This window comes from Cynoglossus semilaevis, chromosome 1 (assembly GCF_000523025.1).
Source record: "Cynoglossus semilaevis isolate Cse_v1.0 chromosome 1, Cse_v1.0, whole genome shotgun sequence".
Lineage (NCBI taxonomy): Eukaryota > Metazoa > Chordata > Actinopteri > Pleuronectiformes > Cynoglossidae > Cynoglossus > Cynoglossus semilaevis.
The window spans coordinates 21,039,466-21,057,606 of NC_024307.1; the positions used below are offsets into that span (position 1 = coordinate 21,039,466).

General features: G+C 40.7%; 2 protein-coding genes across 4 annotated transcripts in view; one reads left to right on the forward strand and one right to left on the reverse strand.

Moving 5' to 3' along the window:
- The window catches only part of pcxb (pyruvate carboxylase b), a 236,066-nt gene that overhangs the window by 74,404 nt on the left and 143,521 nt on the right, over window positions 1-18,141 (reverse strand). The gene's annotated exons all lie outside the window — the stretch shown is intronic.
- The window catches only part of LOC103384998 (leucine-rich repeat and fibronectin type-III domain-containing protein 4), a 30,608-nt gene that overhangs the window by 8,793 nt on the left and 3,674 nt on the right, over window positions 1-18,141 (forward strand). The window contains exons 3-7 of one of the 2 annotated variants that reach the window (XM_008318742.3): window positions 7,954-8,565; window positions 8,674-8,836; window positions 9,715-9,885; window positions 10,998-11,159; window positions 11,663-12,391. In XM_008318742.3, coding sequence (XP_008316964.1) covers window positions 7,980-8,565; window positions 8,674-8,836; window positions 9,715-9,885; window positions 10,998-11,159; window positions 11,663-12,391 — 1,811 coding nt within the window. In that variant the 5' untranslated portion in view covers window positions 7,954-7,979. Of the gene's footprint in view, window positions 1-7,680; window positions 8,566-8,673; window positions 8,837-9,714; window positions 9,886-10,997; window positions 11,160-11,662; window positions 12,392-18,141 lie in introns of those variants that run through there. The other variant, XM_025056156.1, reaches the window with a different exon arrangement.

An 18,141-nucleotide genomic window follows, 5' to 3' on the forward strand; every position in this document is an offset into this window, starting at 1 on the left:
TTTTTCGAGGTGAGATTATGATGCTTTCAATGTTTCCCTGTTTTTAGTGACTTTTATAGTACACCACAGATGAGAGGAATATATAATATTCATTTATTATATGGGCAGGGCACAAATAACAATATACTAAGGCATTTGGGAATTATTTTACAGTTTATTTTTAGTGCCTTCTACTGCCCCCTGCCTCCATTCTTAATTTCTAAATCAGTGAAACACATTACACAGAAAATGCATTCACAAACACTGTCTGTAAAAATACAGACACTGTCAGCCATCCATTGTTGGCTTCACTGCCCTAATCTCCGAACATGTTACTGTGAATTTTAATCATACTGTACATAGCTGTGATGCTCCTTTACCGACACAACATGACAGCACCAATATGACAGCAATTCCTGGAGAAGAATAACTCCTCTGAATAAAAAGAGATCCTGGTTAAACAGGGAAACCGAGGTGCCATGGTTGTTTATAGCACTTTATGTCCCTCATTTTCTTGGGTGTTAGAAGTATATCCCACAGCAACATTTTCAGAGCTGTTCAGAATTAATCTTGCGCTGCTGTCAACAAAAGGACTTTCAGAAAAGATGACGCTGAGGTCCTCCTTTGTGTTCACCAATACTGAAGCACCAGGGACAAAGCTGCTCCTTTGTGGCTTCAAAGTAATGTAAAAAAAAAAAAAAGAAGAATACAAAATAAACGTGGCCATGAATACTAGTAAAGCTTGGACTGTGTCTGAAGCCAGGTAATGGATGAAACATGAAAATTAAAATGAGAGCTCCATAATGGATCAGGCTGAGACTGCTTCCTCTGGCACAATATGTGCCAATTAAGTGCCAAAGGAAATCATTGTCACCTTTGTTGTTTGCCAATTCCATTTACCTCCCAGAAAATATTTATCCCCAAGCTGTGCAGCCATGTGGGAGGAAACAAAATTACAGAAACTCTAAAAGTAGCGGGGAAATGTTTCTACCAGAACTGGACAGGTCACCATGTTGGATTATACATGTATGTTAATGAATTGTTCTTTGTGTTTCCAAGGGGTTTGTTAGGGTCTTATTACGACTGATTTCACTTGAGGTCACTATTGTTGCAGATCCCATGTGAATGAGGACAGGTTTTACTTAACAACATGCTCATGCATTTTAGCTTCACCACCAATGACACACTAGTCTCTGAACGATGTCGTTAAAGTAGGGGTGAAGCACTGGGAGACACAAAAGTGCTGGAGAGTGACTTCTGGTACAGAATTCAACAGTCAAAAGGCAAGTTAGTGCAGGAGCCACTTAATGCTACGGTTCACTGCCTGAGATTTTCTTGTTGCCCTTTTCACAAGACTTCACGCTTGACCAAATCACAGCCTGCAATAAATCAGAAGACTAGTGGAACTCCTCACCCCCTCAAATATAGTCAAATATCAGCACCTTCTGCTGTCAGGCCTATTATAAGCCTGGCTTTCTTTAATAAACAAACTTCAAAAGAACTGCAGGAGACAATGGTTAGTAAACTTTTTTCAAAGTGAAATTCTAAAGCATGGCTCCTTTTTTTCCCCTTGTAATAAATAAATAAAAAAAAGAGCTAGGTCAGGCTTCAAAGTGTCGAGTTATTGTAATTTCCAATCGTAAAGGTGTTTTCCCTTCTCATAAGTATAAATAATAATGGACTGTTGGAAGTTTCAAATAAGGTCCTGTAGCCTGAAGAAAAAAGAAATGAATATCCCAGACTAAACACATGAACACGAAGAAAGTGCTGGAATTGCTCACTTGGGCACATTTCTATACATTTTAAAACATAGCAAACAATTTCAGAGTTCAAAAACAACCTAAACAATAACACTGAGGAAAACCAATTATGGAAACTTTGGAAAGACACAATTATCCAAATCTTCCAAGAAGGAAGGATTTCGACAGGACTTATTCAGAGAGGGTCCTGCATGCAGCTGTGTACAAATGCTAAATCATAAACACACGTTGGATATTTCTCCCTCGATGCTTAGCTTGAGGACAATTTAGTTAAGTTGTGAATTTCATTGGAGCTGTGTTATTTTGGAGGCCTGCTGTGAGCCGACTGCAGTCCTTTTATTTTAAAGAGAACACGCTGCAGTACTTTTCTTTTATTTCCCATTTTCTCCCTACCTCAGGGGTTCAATAGGCAAACCCTGACTGTGCAAGACATAAAGATGAGTACACATCGAGCAATTAATGGCAGATTAATTGATTTGTTGTTTTTCTTTCCAATTCCCAATTTGTCACATTAAGAAAGAATACTTGTAACTTAGAGAGAGTCCATACTAATGAGTAAAACTCTGAAATGTCTGATTGGATTTAAATTATTATTTAGTTTCAATACTTGTTTTGTTTCCATTATTTAAGAACATATTTAAGAACATAATTTTATCTGGAATAATAATCATGATTATTGATTAATCAACAGATATAGTCATACAGAGTCATAAATGCTAAATTCCAAAAAAATGTTTAAAATATCTTGGTTACAATAAATATTTTAAAATATTTTGCTGTGTTTTTTTTTTTTTTTAAAAAACAACCATAGCGGTGGGAGACACGTCATGGTAAACATTAAGGTGTTTGTTACTCACATAGTGGTCAAATCCTCTTTAATACATTTTCAGAGGTTGCACCAACTAATTGTTTTCCAACTTTGGAAACAAAACATTACAATTCAAGTACTTTATGTGACCAAACAGACCCAGTATGAAAATCACCAGCACGCCTCCAGTCAACCTGGGCAGCATTTTGATCAATCTCTTGATCATTAACCTTTGTCCAGCTTCCCCTCTGTCCACACCTCATCATCCTAGCATCCATTCCTAAAACCAATAAGACCTCCTTGTCTTTTCTGTCCTCTGCTCCTTGTCTGTTTCTCTCCATCATGAAAGCCATGCTTTTCAAACTCATTTTTACCGCAGCTCTTCCTTTCCATAATCAAATCTCCTCTTTCTCTCATCCCTCTCTCTGACACTGATGGATGGCTGCCTTCACCCGTTTATCTCCTTTACATATTTCTCAGCCCGTCCGCTTAACGACACACATTCATACACAGCGACTCCTCATTGCTTTGACTTCCTGAAACTCTTCCTCCTTCCACACACCTCAACTACTTATTGTACACTGTTCCATTTCTCTTCCATCTGACACCAACTCCCTCCTCCATCTTGTGCACTCTCCTCTCAAATGCTTCTGTTTCACTCGTCCCCCTCACTGGATTTCATGCAGTTAGCCTCTTGTTGCACCCAACATTCATTATTTGTTTTTGTAGCCAATGCTGTTATCCCTCTGGTTGTGTTTTTTTTTTTTAATCCTGGATGACTAAAAGAAACAAAATATGACAGAAATGACAGAGGAGTGATAGTATCAAAAGGATGAGTGGGTTTACAGTGCACACGATTGCTGCTTGAAGAGGCTATGTGGGCGTTCTTTTGTTCCTTGCCTGGAGAGAATTTGTGTGTGTATGTGTACGTGTGTGTGTGTGTTGGCCTCCCTATAATTATGTTTGTGTGGGTAGACTGTTTTGGTATGCTCGCTGTTGTTCTGTGTGCAAGTGCTAAGCTTATATTAAGCACCCAGATTTTGAGCAAGAAAATATATCATTTGAGAAATCCAGGGGACTAAGGGACTACCTATGTCTGTGTGTGTGTGTGTGTGTGAGAGAGAGAGAGAGTGTGTGTATAACCCCGACATCTGATTCAACACAGCAGGGTCGAGATCAACCCAGTCACTACTTCATTATGATTTACACTTCAACTGGATCAGATTGTGTATTTACCAAAACACACAGATGAATGGCTGTCAGCTGTTCTGTATGGAGCTTTGTGTTTCACCTATGCACACTCCAATCATATCTGGGGATTACTCGGCAAGTGTTAAGTGCTTTCAACAGCATTCCCCAGTTTCCTTGTTAGTTAACACCGCAGCATGCCCTATTAAAGTCAATTATAAAGGTACTGGCAGTTACACACAGATGGAAACTCAGATTCATTGTTTGATAGATAAAGATGCAAGGGCAAAAGTGCAAATGTGTCTTACATCTCTGGATACATACAGGGAAGCAGCCACATCTATCATCTCAATCATCGCAGATGTTATTAAGGTCAGGACCACAGCTCAGTTCTGCTGGCTGTAACTTGATAAACATTTCTTCGTTCACGTGACGCTGCTTTGCTTTTCTGAGTATTGCTTGCTCCAACACACAGACAACAAGGTGAAACCCTCCACAGAGCATTTTAGTTCATGTTTCCTTGCTCTTGCTTCATGCGGCCCACCCCACCAGTCTGTTCTGTGTTCTCCGGGGACATGAGGAAACAGCCATAGTGCTATTGCAAAACACATCCCAAAATAAACCGAACAAAGGAAAACTGTGGCTTTGGACACTCGCACACCCGCAACATCTGAAAGCCAAATTCCAGCCAACGTGTGTGTGTTTGCTTTCACCTGTGTTTTCTTGCTGCTGATACGGCAGCAGACTCTAGACTCTCTTATGTCAGAGCGCCCTTAATGCAGAAGGAATGAAATAATAATTCACATGCACGGGCTCAAATGCACACACTTGACAGGCAGTAGTGTCTAATCTCTGCAGAGCAGGCTATTTATGTACACTAGCCACTTAATATATGTCACTGTGCATTACATTAGCTTACACTTAACGTTGTAGATAGGCGACTGCTCAAACACATTCAGATACTGACACATACCATCCTGCACCTGCAATAGTCCAGCTCGTAAGATAAAACCTTATTGATCTGCAGCAAGGAAACATCTGCTGTTGCATCTGCACTGGATGGTGTTTGAAGAAGGAGGTAAAGATGATGAAGGAAATAAGAAATAAGGGGTAAATACTGATAGACACACTTGTTAGGAAGTTAGCAACATGAGCAGTGAAAGTCAAAATAGTCTTTGTTTGTGATTTCCACTTGCAGTAACTTAACTTGGAACTTAAAAATGGCACTACTTTCATCATGGCGCAGATCTCCAGTCTGTTAACAAGTGAATGTACTCATAAAAGCTGCCCTCTGTGGAGCAGCCAGAAAACATGAGGGAGGATGCAGTAGAGTTTGAGAGTGAATTAAATTGCGAGAGGTGGAGTGTTAACGAATCAGCCGTGGTGTTATCCAGCTTTATGGGTCAGATCGATCTGGAAGTGGACAGACTGGGGTGTGTGGGTGTGTGTGTGTGTGTGTGTGTGTGTGTGTGAGAAAATGAGAAAGACTGAGATACAGAGTGAGAGAGAAAGAGTGCTTCAAAATTGTACTGCTCTAGTTGCAAATGAGATCTGCCGCCTAATAAAGAAAGCAGGAGATTAGGGAAAAGGGAGATGCAGAACTAGCAGAAGTAAGGCTTCAGGGAGTTAGAAATTGATAGGAAGAGAGGTAAAGAAAAGGTAAAAAGAAAATGAGGAAAAGGAAGGTGTGGGACATTCAGTAGTTTGAGCAAATTTGAAGTAAGGGAAGGTGAGAATGTAAAATAAATGTAGGATAGATGGATCAAGTAGTGCTTTTGAAAAGTTAAGAGGAACGTGACGCATTTTAGCGTTAAAAGAAATTAGGAGCTGTAAAAAAAAAAAGTGATACAGAGGAAATGATATTTAGAGTCTGGAAGAGGAAGGGGCAAAAACCAGAGACATCAGGCCAAAGACAGGGGTGGGGGGAGAGTGAGGAAAGGTAGTGAGGTAGAACTATGACTGATAACACTGTCTCACCCAGGTTGCCTCAAGGGCAGACATGACAGTCACAAAGGCAGAAAGAAAAGGAGAAGGAGGGGATAAGATTTAAAAAAGAAAAAGAGGAAAATTTGCCAGAGAAGCCAGAGGCATAAAGGGTCATAAGATGAAAGTTGAGAAAGAATGGAGAGACAGCATAAACAAGAAAGAACACTGGGTGACACAGAGATGCAAGAGAATAGATGACAAGAAAACAATGAGCAATCCTTAATGGGGGAGACAGTGAGAAGAGGAGAGGTTAGAGCAACACTGTGATGAGAATGGGGCAGAGGATGTGAGTATTACCACAAAAGAAAGTGAGTAAGACCAGAAAAATAAATTACCATCACAGCAGTAAGGCAGACAGGGAGTAAGAGTGGGAAAACATTGGAAAGTTGCAATTAAGGCAAATATGAATGTCAGATGAAGGAGCTGAAAGTAACTGGAGAGAGCACGACTGCACTGACAGTTGTTAACTGTCTGGTCTGCATGCTTTAGCAATGTAAAGTAGGGAGGAGAGAAATCTCGATGTCTTTCTTTTGCCAAACACAACAACTGTGAGAACTTAAATGCAAAAATGCATGAATTCACAGAGCTACGACTTCTGACATGACCAATCACTGCAAAGATGTATGAATGTGTCACCAAAAATAAATGGAAAGACGCTTCTTATTTTAAACATTAGCAGACAGTGCATGTGACGAGGTACCGTGTCTTTAGATTAGAGCATTCAACTGCAGCTGAGCCACATGCTTGACTCAACTTGACAAGAAACAGTGAATAATTAAATGATGCACCAAACAAAAACTCTTTCATCCAGCCTAATTTAAATCCAATATGAATGGGCAGGGAATGTTCCTCTGCCTTTCCTATCTGGTTAACAACAAGCACACTGGTTGGTTAAATGATTAGCGAGTGTATTTTAGTTTTCTAAAAGGTTACAGGGTAATGGTAGAGGAGATAATGCTGGGAGCCTCTGGGGGCTTGAGTAATCCATAATGACTGTGCAGATACAGCTTATTTTCATTCTTCTGTGAGCTTCTTTTTTTTTTTTTTTAAACTCAGAGCCTGAGATTTAGACGTACCATTGTTCAGAGCAGTGCAACACAGCACTGTAGAGTGATGGTTTCAAAAGTAGGACAGTAGTTTTAAGTAATAAAGAGTTCACACTTTGGAACTAGAACAAAGAAGACGCTGGTGTAGAACAATGCAAACTGGCACAGGAAGCAGTGGCGCTTTTACATCAATACCATCTCAATGTCTGAACTCGATCGTAATCCCAAGCTCATTCACAAACACAAACGTGCACGTTAAGTCTCGAAAACACTGAGCAGCAAACACATGCCAGGCTACAGAGGAAGCAGGATTTAAGACAGTGTAAGACTTGTGCTCTGCGGTTTAGGTTGCCGCCACTTTCTCACTTGACAGGTGTGTAAACAACTCCATGTAAAAATACACCTTCCTGTCTCTTGTGATACAGTTTCTAGGTGTTTGTCTGTGACTCTGCTTCTTATCTTTCTCCTCCAAGTCACCGCTGCTGACTAATCAACACTCCGTGTCACTCTGCCTGTAACTAGGTTACAGTTTCTATGACGACTATTATGCACGCCAATCAGTGGCAGTGACTCATCTGCACCTGATCATCAGTGAAGCTGTATTTAGGAATGTATCTGTCCCAAAGTCTGTGTCTACGGGGAGATGTTCCTGATGTGTGAGATTACAATGTAAATCTTCTGTTTTCTCTGCGACACTAAGCCTACTAAGACCTACAGTGCTTGGCTTAAATCTCACTGTGGAATTAAGGCTGACAGGGAGATGACCCGCATTTGATTCCCTGACAATCACAGCCTTCACAGTTACTCTGACGGTATGACACGTGTCTAATCTGCTCTTGCGGGTTTCCAGGTAGCTGTTACTAAGGGGACCGGCTGTTTTCTCTTTTTTGGGATGCTGTTGCTAGGCAATGAGATGTGGTGGTATAGAGGCAGGGTTCCTCTGCTTGCAAGTGTACATGTCAGAGTCACAGGGAGAATAAAACATGTGCTGCAAGGTCACCAAACACTGAGGTTATTAAACCAATGGAGCATGAAGTGAACATTAGCGCAAAGAAGAACTTTTAGAGGAAGACACAAAATAGTTCTTGTAAGACCAAGTGGACGTCTGGCATCCCAGACATCATAGCTTTAAAAACCAGTAACAACCTCTTCAACCATTTCATTCTTCCTTTTCCTCTCTCTCCAGGTCTGTGGATAGCCAGGCGTTCTACCATGCCTGTCCCCCCACCCCTCAATCCCTGCAGACAGAAACACCTGCCCCACTCACACAGCTACCGCGAGCAACGGGCAGAAAGTTCTGCAATTCCCTCCCTTTTCCCTCCATTCAACCTCTCTCGTTCTCCTCTTCCCTCCTTCCTGATCTCATCCCTACCCTCCTCATCCCATCTCCTTCACTGCGCTTGCCCCAGGACTACAAAAAGAACATTTCTTGGGTCTGTCCCTGTCCCGGCATTCCACTGGCTAACTTTGGTCACATGCTGCCTCCTGCCGTCTCTGATTGGAGCAGGGGAGACTTGGGGCGTGGTCTCGACCTGTCCCTTCCACTGCGTCTGTCGCAACCTTTCAGAGTCACTTAGCACCCTCTGTGCCGACAAGGGCCTCCTGTTTGTCCCCCCACACATTGACCGACGCACCGTGGAGCTGCGGCTGGCTGACAACTTCATCACAGAAGTGGGCGGGATTGACTTTGCTAACATGACAGGCTTGGTTGATCTGACTCTGTCCAGAAACACAATCCACCTGATTCGACCCATGGCGTTTTCTGACCTGGAAAGTCTGCGCTCTCTGCACCTTGACGGTGAGCCACGATAAAACAGCCTTAAAACCATGCATTTGCAAATGGTTACATTTAAAAAGAAGCTGAATGAAAGAGCCTATGTGTCTTGACGTGTGTTTGTACTTTTAGGAAATCGTTTGACAACACTTGGGCCAAGGGACCTCTCAGGTTTGGTTAATCTGCAACATTTGATCATCAACAACAACCAGTTGATAAAAGTCTCTGGCCAGGCCTTCGATGACTTTCTGCTTACTCTCGAGGACCTGGACATGTCATACAACAACCTCAGGAGGTACGTGTCTGTAGTAACCAGCGAAACTCTCAAGCATCGTGATTTCATTCATCCTATCCTATCCTGTTTTTTTTTTTTTTTTGTAAAATGGAGACCTATTTAGTCAGTTTTCCATTATATATATGTGTGTATAATAGCCTACACCCCTAATCCCAAGACAATATATAAACTAAATCAGACAACAAGACGATGATGAGAGCCTTTATAAATACCCTAATCTCTCCATACTGTCCCACTGAGTTGATGAATTCAGCTTATTTTCCGCTGTCAGCTTCCATTTAGAGTCTACATTAACCATCTCACTGGGAACCCTGTGGCCTGTCCTTCATCTCAACTTGGCTAGGAGAATAGTGTCCCCAGTATTTAAATATTACAGATATTACATATTACAGAAAGTGTTTATAGGATAAGTGAAACAGAAATTGTTGACTCAGACAGCTGCATCACGTAATCAGAATGAAAGAATCCAACAGAAAATAGGACCACAGGCAAAAGTTAAATCAAATTGCGTCGGCACAACTATGGCTCCAAAAATTTTTTTTTTATTATATCCTATTTTCCACACTTTTCACGCACAGATTTTTCTCAGTTCTTAAGGTAATACCTTCTCAAAAGCATACCTACAGTGCACACTGCATCAGACCAAAAGTAATTTGTATTACCTGCAGTAATATCTTACTCTTCCTTTTATAAACTGTAAATCTGCACAAATGGATATTATGTGAGCACAAACGCTGTGCTCCCAGCGCTTGATATTCTCAAGAGATATTATTTTCTTTTCTCCATTCCTTAAAGCAAAGTACCAAAATAAACAAGAATCCCAAAACTTTGCAATTCCACACATCTCAAGCTCATTTTCTCTTCATTATCTTCTACAGAGTACCATGGGAGTCCATCCAGAACATGGCCAGTCTGCACACTTTGAACTTGGATCATAACCTCATAGACCACATAGCAGAAGGAGTCTTTGGAGAGCTGTATAAGCTTGCCAGACTGGATATGACCTCCAACAGGCTTCGAACACTGCCTCCAGATCCTTTCTTTGCAAGGTTAGCTCCTAAACATTTTGTATTTTTTGTTAACAAAACTATGCCTCTGCTAGATGCCACAGCCAGAAAACCTCTATGTGGCTTTGAAGATGAAATGGTTTGGCACATAAAACACAATAGGTACTGTATACGGATACTGTTCCATTTTTAGTTACCCCATTGCATATTTATTTGCTACTAAATAATCCATGTGTAGAGTACAGTATGTATGCACCATTAAAGCCTTTGTTCTTTCCACTCCACTGACTAAAACAGAAGCGACAACAGGTACAGTGGAGGATAAAAAGTTCGGTTTTATATCCAATAACTCTGCCAAGCTGAACAGCCACAGTTATCACAAAGTGATATTTTAACTTTGGTAAGATAAACCCATGAAAAACAAGCCAAGGCAACTTTCTTTGGACTGCAGACTTTTTTGTCAAGTACAAATGCCATTAGTCACGATAGAATTCCTATTTATATTTTATGATAAATCTGTGACAATGCCAAGAAAGTTCTTGTGAGTCAGTCTTTGTGAGACAACCTGCACAGCCAGAGCTCCTTTTTCAAGGCTCAGTATTTCAAGTACATGAAAAATGCTTAGCCATTCAGGCTAAAGCCCAACAGAATAAATGAGGACATGCTGATGCTTCTGTTGCTCAGCTAAAATTATCATTCTCTTCGTTCATACTTATTACTAAAATAGGTCAAACGTGTGTAAGAATGCATGCAAGACGTATGCATGAATATAAACTTTACACTTGACCAGTTAATTTCACATAGAACTGTTACCCATTAAGAAAATATTATCACATTATTTGCAAAAATGTGTACTACAGGATTTAAATATTCAAATAAAACCCTGACTAGTTAAACTGAGAGCTTCTTAGGTGAGCAATCCTCCTAATTACCTTTCATTTGAGTTCAATCTTTCTTCTAAATGCCACAATCTTCAGAAACTGGCTAATTTAAATTTGACCACCTGCTTTTATTGTTCTTGCACTCTGCTGGTAAATATTTTACTGTACTCAATTTTTTATATATTTATGGAAATTATTTAATTTTTTTTTTGATCCTCTGTTTTTCTGCAACACAGTTCTCCCTGAGTGAACATTTATCTCTCTCGTCTTTAGGTCACAAACTGGTGCTATAAGTCCAACTCCCTACAACGCTGTGATAAGTTTGAATTTTGGAGGTAACCCACTACACTGCAACTGTGAGTTGGTTTGGTTACGGCGTCTCATACGCAGTGACGACATGGAGACTTGTGCCACACCTGCTCACCTGGCCGGAAGGTAAATGTTGGAGTGTCTGATTTGAAACATAAGAAACCATTTAATATTTTAAGACGGTTGATCAAGTGAATTATTAGTTTGCACAATACATACACTTTAATGACACTAAGAATTGAGCTGTAAAATAGCGTTGTAAACTGCAAACGTCTTAGAATTAATTTAACCTCAGGGTCCATCTCCTCCCTGGATTTATCCAGCATTTTTTCTAGTGTTCAGGTCCCCCCAGTCAAGAGTATAGAGCAATAACAAAAACAAAATGAGCATCTGTTGTAGTCATCGGCCATCATCATCAAAATTAATTACCATTTGCTTTGTCTTGTTTGTACAAAGTATCATGGGGAAATCTTCAGATGGTTCTGCACCACTGAACTTTATCCTTAAAACTCACTGACAAGAGCAGATAGATCTCAAAGTTAATGTATGACAGTCTTCAAAACACTCTTCGAAGCAAAGAGAGGTGATGTTGTTCACCCTCTTCCATCTTCCTTCTGTTTGTGTCTCAGGTATTTCTGGTCAATTCCCGAAGAAGAATTTACTTGTGAGCCGCCACTTATCACCCGTCACACCCACAAGCTGTGGGTTCTGGAGGGTCAGCGAGCCACACTTAAGTGCAGAGCCATTGGCGATCCAGAGCCAGTAATACACTGGGTTTCACCAGATGACCGCATTATCGCAAACTCATCCCGGACGAGCTCTTTCAGTAATGGAACCTTGGATATCTTAGTAACAGTTGCCCGGGATGATGGAGCATATACATGTATTGCAATAAACGCAGCGGGAGAAGCAACTGCAACCGTTGACCTGAAAATAATTCCACTGCCTCACCGAGGTGGAGGTGGAAAGACAGGGAATACCAATGTGAATACAAAGAACAACAGAAATGTGACCAATGGGATTTTACGGACTGATCCCGGCTCCTCTGATATCAGTACAGGGAAAAGTGGAGGGATTAATAATGCAGGACGTGGTGCAGAGGTAGAACATGGGAGGCAAGGTGGAGCTGAGGATGAAGACGCAAGCAGTGGCAGGGCCTCCGTAGGAGATCGACCTGATGGAGGGAGCATGGAGGATGATGATGAGGATGAGGATGAAGGAAAGATGGTTGGAGTACAAGGAATTACCTCGACCTCCGCTCAGGTCCGATGGGATTTAGGACGTTTGGCGACAAATTACGTTGTCTGGATGTATCAAATACAGTACAACTGTTCAGCGGATGAGACCCTCATCTACAGGTCAGTACAATTGTTGCTATATACATTTATACATATATAATATCATTTTGACCCATTACTCATGTTAATGATAAACATCAGCATGTGTAACTACCAGATTTGCCTTCACTTTTTTATACATTATTATCTAAAAGTCTAGCTGTCCCGCCTCAACACATCTGAGTTTCTCAGGGGATTACCAAAAAGACAGAAGTCAAATACGTTTGAAGTTATTTAATAGGCAGATATGGATGTGAGTGGAATACAAGGACAGATCACAGAGGAAGTAAAGGTTATTTTTGGTGTCTTGTACCGGCCTGTAAATGGTTGAGAGAGTATGAGTGAAGAGAAATAATATTGGATACTTGGAAAGCTCTAGGGAGTATTGGAGGATTTATTGGAAACTAAAGGTTAAGGAAAAGACACCAGTAGACCGTTTGATGGACAGAGTCTGAAAAATAATAATAATGTGGAATTACATGATATGAATGAGGCCTCTGAGACTTCAAGAGGTAGAGGAGAGGGACCAAGGAGGACAGGAAGGATCGTAGATTGGTTCTACCCAAATCACCAAGGGAGAGATTCAGATAAAAGAAGGATGGGAAATAGGAGAGAGCCTGACAGACACTTAAGAGAATAGGGAGAAGTGGGACAAAATCCACCTCAAGGAAGAAAAATAAATAAATAAAAACAAGTAGGGGAAAGCTAACAGTAATTATTCTTATCCATCACTGGAAAGTAGTAGCACAAAAGGAAAAAAATAAAAGTGTAGAACAGAAATACACTGAGGGCTAACGAAAGAGAAGAGTGGTAGCTGGGAGGACTCACATAATGATTGAGAAATCCTTCTGTCCGTCATTATGAAATGAGGATGGAGCTCACAGAAGTTTAGAAAAGAGAAAGCAAGTAGAGGTATAAAAATAAACAGAAACTAATTAGGTCAGAAGGGAGCAGAGGGAAGAGGAAATACAGTCGGTGAAAAATTGTGAAAGCCCCGCATCACTGCAAACTACTGCTGGGAAGTGATTTGGAGAAAGGAAAGGATGGAGGTGAGGAGGTGAAATGGTGTCTCATTGAAATCAAACAAATGAGTTTGGCAGTCCTTCGACATGGGCTGATATTAAACACGGGGAAAAAAACAGAATGATTGAATGCAGTTCAAATTCCACTGTGAAAAATAGGAAGTCCATCTCAGGGAGCTTTGCATGAGAAATCATATTAATCATATTTAAAGCACAGCAAAAAATGAGTCAAAGCCGGACACTGACATTTGCAGAATATGCTGCTGGATTATTTGAAGAAAATGCATTCAATTTCTATGGAGTCAAATACCTCTTCAAAACAAAAGGTTTGTACTGGTGAAACGCCCTTTGTGAAAGTACAAACTTTTTAGATAAGGAAACAGTAGCATCAGCAGAGCTGGGGGCTCAGCTGTGCAGCTCCAGACAAAAAAAAAAAAAAAAAAGAAAGCGCTGTCAAACACAAAGATGCTCCGGGAAAAAAATAGACCGGGCCTCTGCAAAGAGTCACAGGAGAAATGCTGAAAATCCAGAAGGTAGAGTTTAAATTATCTAAAATGTCTGACTTTAAACAAATCACACCTTCATCACAACACAGAACTGTCCCCAAGGAGACAGAGTGAGACACTGCGGCTATCTCGAAGGTGAAATTGAGATATAAACTCTAAAGCGAATTGGAAAAGAAGAAAGTTCAAAGAGTAGAAGAGAGAAGTATAAGGGCTCTGAGGGAGGAAGCAACGAAATCTGTCTCCTAGGACAGATAAAGAGGAAATGGAAGGAGGGCAGTATTTGAAAAGAGGGATGATGTAGTCAGGGATTTCTAGTATAGATTTCTATCATGTTATCAACATGCCAAGGTAAATCGCACTATCACACCAGCTACCAGGTCTGAGAACAGAGGGCGTCAGCCGGAGAGAAACTGACTCATGAATTCAAAAGAAGAGAACAGGGGAGTGAGTTTTAATGTCCTCTATCAGGGATTTGTGTACCTCCTTTGGGGTCGTTGATAGTGTTGCGGCTGCCGCTGCATGTGTTTGGCCGCAGGAGTAATCATAGTAGCACAGCTCACAGACAGTAACAGGAGGAAAGATAACTTTAAAGCCTAAAACAAACCAAAGCTACGTATGAGCCGCTGGCAAAGCAGACAGGCTTGTGTCTGCAGCATTAACTACAAATAAAGTCAGATTGGATTTATGTCCACAAAGAGCCATCCAAGTAACGTGAGCTCAGGAGAGTCCTTTCAAGACTCTCATTTAAACACTGTGTTAATTAGATTTTTTTTTTCTGTTTCTCTCAACATGGCCATGTTAGAAAAAGTGCTTTATTATGTGTCTGTAATGACAGCAGAGCACACTGCATGGCTGCAAGATTTAATTAGCTTCTAGTGTCTGTCTGATACCGATGGCATCTGTGACAGTACCAGGTGGGGTGCCTTCCATGTGGCATCTACAGGGTACAGCTCACTGTGAAGACATCAGCTTAGCTTCCTTTTTTTCTCCTTCACACTAAGTCTTAATATAAGAAATACAAAATGTCTTTATTACTATCATTATTATTAGTTTTGATGTCCCAGAAAATTAAACATTTTGTGTAACTGCTGTGGGAATGCAACCAAATTGGCACATTTGGCCTCTATTTAATGCCAACACGGTGATACCAAGTACCCGAAGGACAAAAAGGGAGGAAAAGAAAGCCCCTCCATATTAATGAGGCAGCATTTGTAAAGCGACCTCTGTGGTGCCATCTGTTAGAATAACCGTTCCACCTCTCCAGCATGAATTTAAGTATACTAACACTTTGTCCTTTATCTGGCCATGGGAGTTTTTTTGTCTGCCCTAAATCATGCAGCAAATGCAGTTTAAACTGAAGCCCATCGTGTCGTCTACAAATAGCATCAATATGCTGGGTAAAAACAGGTCTATACTTTAATGATACCAGGCCAGTAAGAGTGTACACCGCCTTAAAAGTTTGCAGGTTGGACTGAAAGTGCTTGGACCAATTTTAAAAACGTGTGCAAATCACAACCAGATCAAGCAACATGTAGGCCAATTTAAGTGCCAAACTGGACAAGAATTTAATGGCACTGGAAACAATACAATTTTAAAAAAGGTGTGCACAAAGATGGAGAGAGGATCATGCAGAGTTGGAGAAATAATGGGATTATAAAAGCCAAGAGTGCCTATAAAGAAACAGAAAGTTGAAAAAAAAAAGGCCTAAGTAAGTGGCATGCAGAGAACTTCACAGATGAGAACTGGGGTAATGAGTCATAGAAATGAAAGGATTTAAGAAGGACCTGATAATTACGCAAATATCTATACCAACCCTAATTATGCAGCACATTTGACGAAAATTTGTCATAAAGTACGTACAAGAACGAGCCAGAAATCAACACTGAAACCTGTGATAAATTGTAGCAACTACAGTGGAACCTCGAGATACGAGCTACCTGGAATACAGGTACATTTTCTTTGTCTAGTTACGAGTGCTCACCCGAGCTCAATTTTTCCACTCGACACTGTCGCCCGTCTCACTCACTATCCATCGCTATAATATAAAATGTTTTCTTAATAATTATTACTTTATATTATCAATATATTTGTTTATATCTATGTTTTTGACATTACGATAGGGGGCATTTAATTAAATTAATACATTGTATATTTCTGGGGGGCTGGAAGGAATTAATTGTTTTTTGTTATTTCTAATGGGGAAAATTCAATCGAGATATGAGTGCAGTTGTAGAACAGATTAAACTTGTATCTTGAAATGGGATGATATGATATTGGTGGAGAATTATATCAGAATCCGTTTATAGCACAGTATGATAGCTAATACAACAACTATGATAAGAATGAGGATCAATGCAGTGGCTGAGAGAGAGAGAGATAGAGGTGTAATGAGAGATACCACGGTGGAGCGGGGAGGACACGTGCAGAGACAACCGTGGGGAAAGTGGGAGGTGAAAAGAAAAGAGCAGGGACTGAGAAGGCCATTAAGTGACATGGTGAAAAGATAACAGGGATTAAATCAGGGAAGAACAACAGGTTCACAGTGGCACCTCAGGGAAAGACATAATTAAGTGTTAACAACAGCGTCGAACTGCGTTAACTCACATCACAGGCATAGAGAAGAAGGACAAGGTAAAGGTTCAGGCCTGCGTGCATGTCAACGTGTAATCTGGTGTTAAGGAAAAAATATAAATGTGCACAAAAGGTCGGATTTTAACCTTTCAGCTAACTTAACAGTAGAATCACAAACTAATTATAAAAATGGAAAAATAGCCCTCTGCTACCATGACAGAGGGAAGAAGAAAAAAAAGGATTTGATTAATTTGAGGGAAACGCCAACAAGATGGTAGAGTCCAACAAATCAAGGCCTACGATGAGGAAAGGGCAAGAAAAAAAAAGACATGAGAAAAAGAAACAAGACTAATATAGATGTCAGCCGGAAGAGGGGTTAATTGCATTGGTGTTGTTCCTTGTCCCTCGCTGGCTTGTCACTTTCTGTGCCCTGTCTTGTCTGGTGTCAGACCACCAGTCTTCGTATCACAGGTCGAGTGGAAGGGAGGGAGAAAATGGGAAAATGGAGTAGGAGAAGAGGAGGATTAGAGTAGAGCGTTTTAACTCTTTAACTCCGCCCCTCGTGCCATTACTCAATTTCCATTCCAACCTAATCTGTTCTGGGTGCTAATAATGACTTTGTTACTGTGTCGCTGGCTTAAACAAAGCACTCCCTTGTCTCTCACTCTCCTTCTGCATCTCAGTGTGTGTAAGTGTACGTGTATGTAGGGTGAAGGGTTTAACCACAATTACATGAAAGAGATAGGTACACATTTCCCTGCAATCCAATTTCTCATTTAAACCCAACATGGAAATAATAAAGGGAAAAATTCGTTATATAAATATATATATATAAAGAATAATTATAACATCCCTGCCTCTGAGAACAGCAATGTAATTATACAGCCAAATTCATGTGACATCATTAATATGACCTGGTTGTCATATCATCTATATACATGGACATACATTATTTCTCCCACATTACGGGTTTAGGGGGGATATAATTTTACGTGTCTGAGATTAGTAGGCCCCCCACTGAGACGCATATTATCACGTACATGCGACAACAGGATAGGGTTAAAATACATAATGCAGTGAGGACGAGGGCATCAGAACATGAAACATGCAAGTGTCTGTGAATGTGTCCATATCTGCCATGTATATTTCAGTGGCTGTGCACGCCTGTTGTTGGCAGCCAGTGTAGCAAACACTAGGGAGGTGATTCACAGTCTTATATGGAATGGAGAAATGGTTTGGCAGCAAGGAAAAGGGGGAACATAAAAGAGGGAGGGTGACAAATTTTAAATTTGGGCATGCAAGGGGAAAAAGGAGGAGAGGACAGAGGAAAAGAAGAAAAGAGAAGGAGAGGAGAGAACAGAAGAGTAGAGTTGACCTTGGCTGCTGAATAATGGCGCTCAGTTATAGCTGTGTCTAATAAAGACGTAGCACAATGACTGTGAAAAGCAGAAAGGCTGAGGTGAGGTCAGGCGCAGTGAGCATTGACCAGGGATTATCTGCCAGTAGAGCTGACTGGTTTAAAGACAACAGAAGAAGAGAATTAGATGGAGAAGTGATGAACAGGAGGAATAAACATAACTTAAATCTACGTCAAATGATAAAAGGAGCAATGCTGCACATTTATATGAGTAGAAAATGCGGGAGATTACAAAGTAAAAGAAAAGGGCAGCAG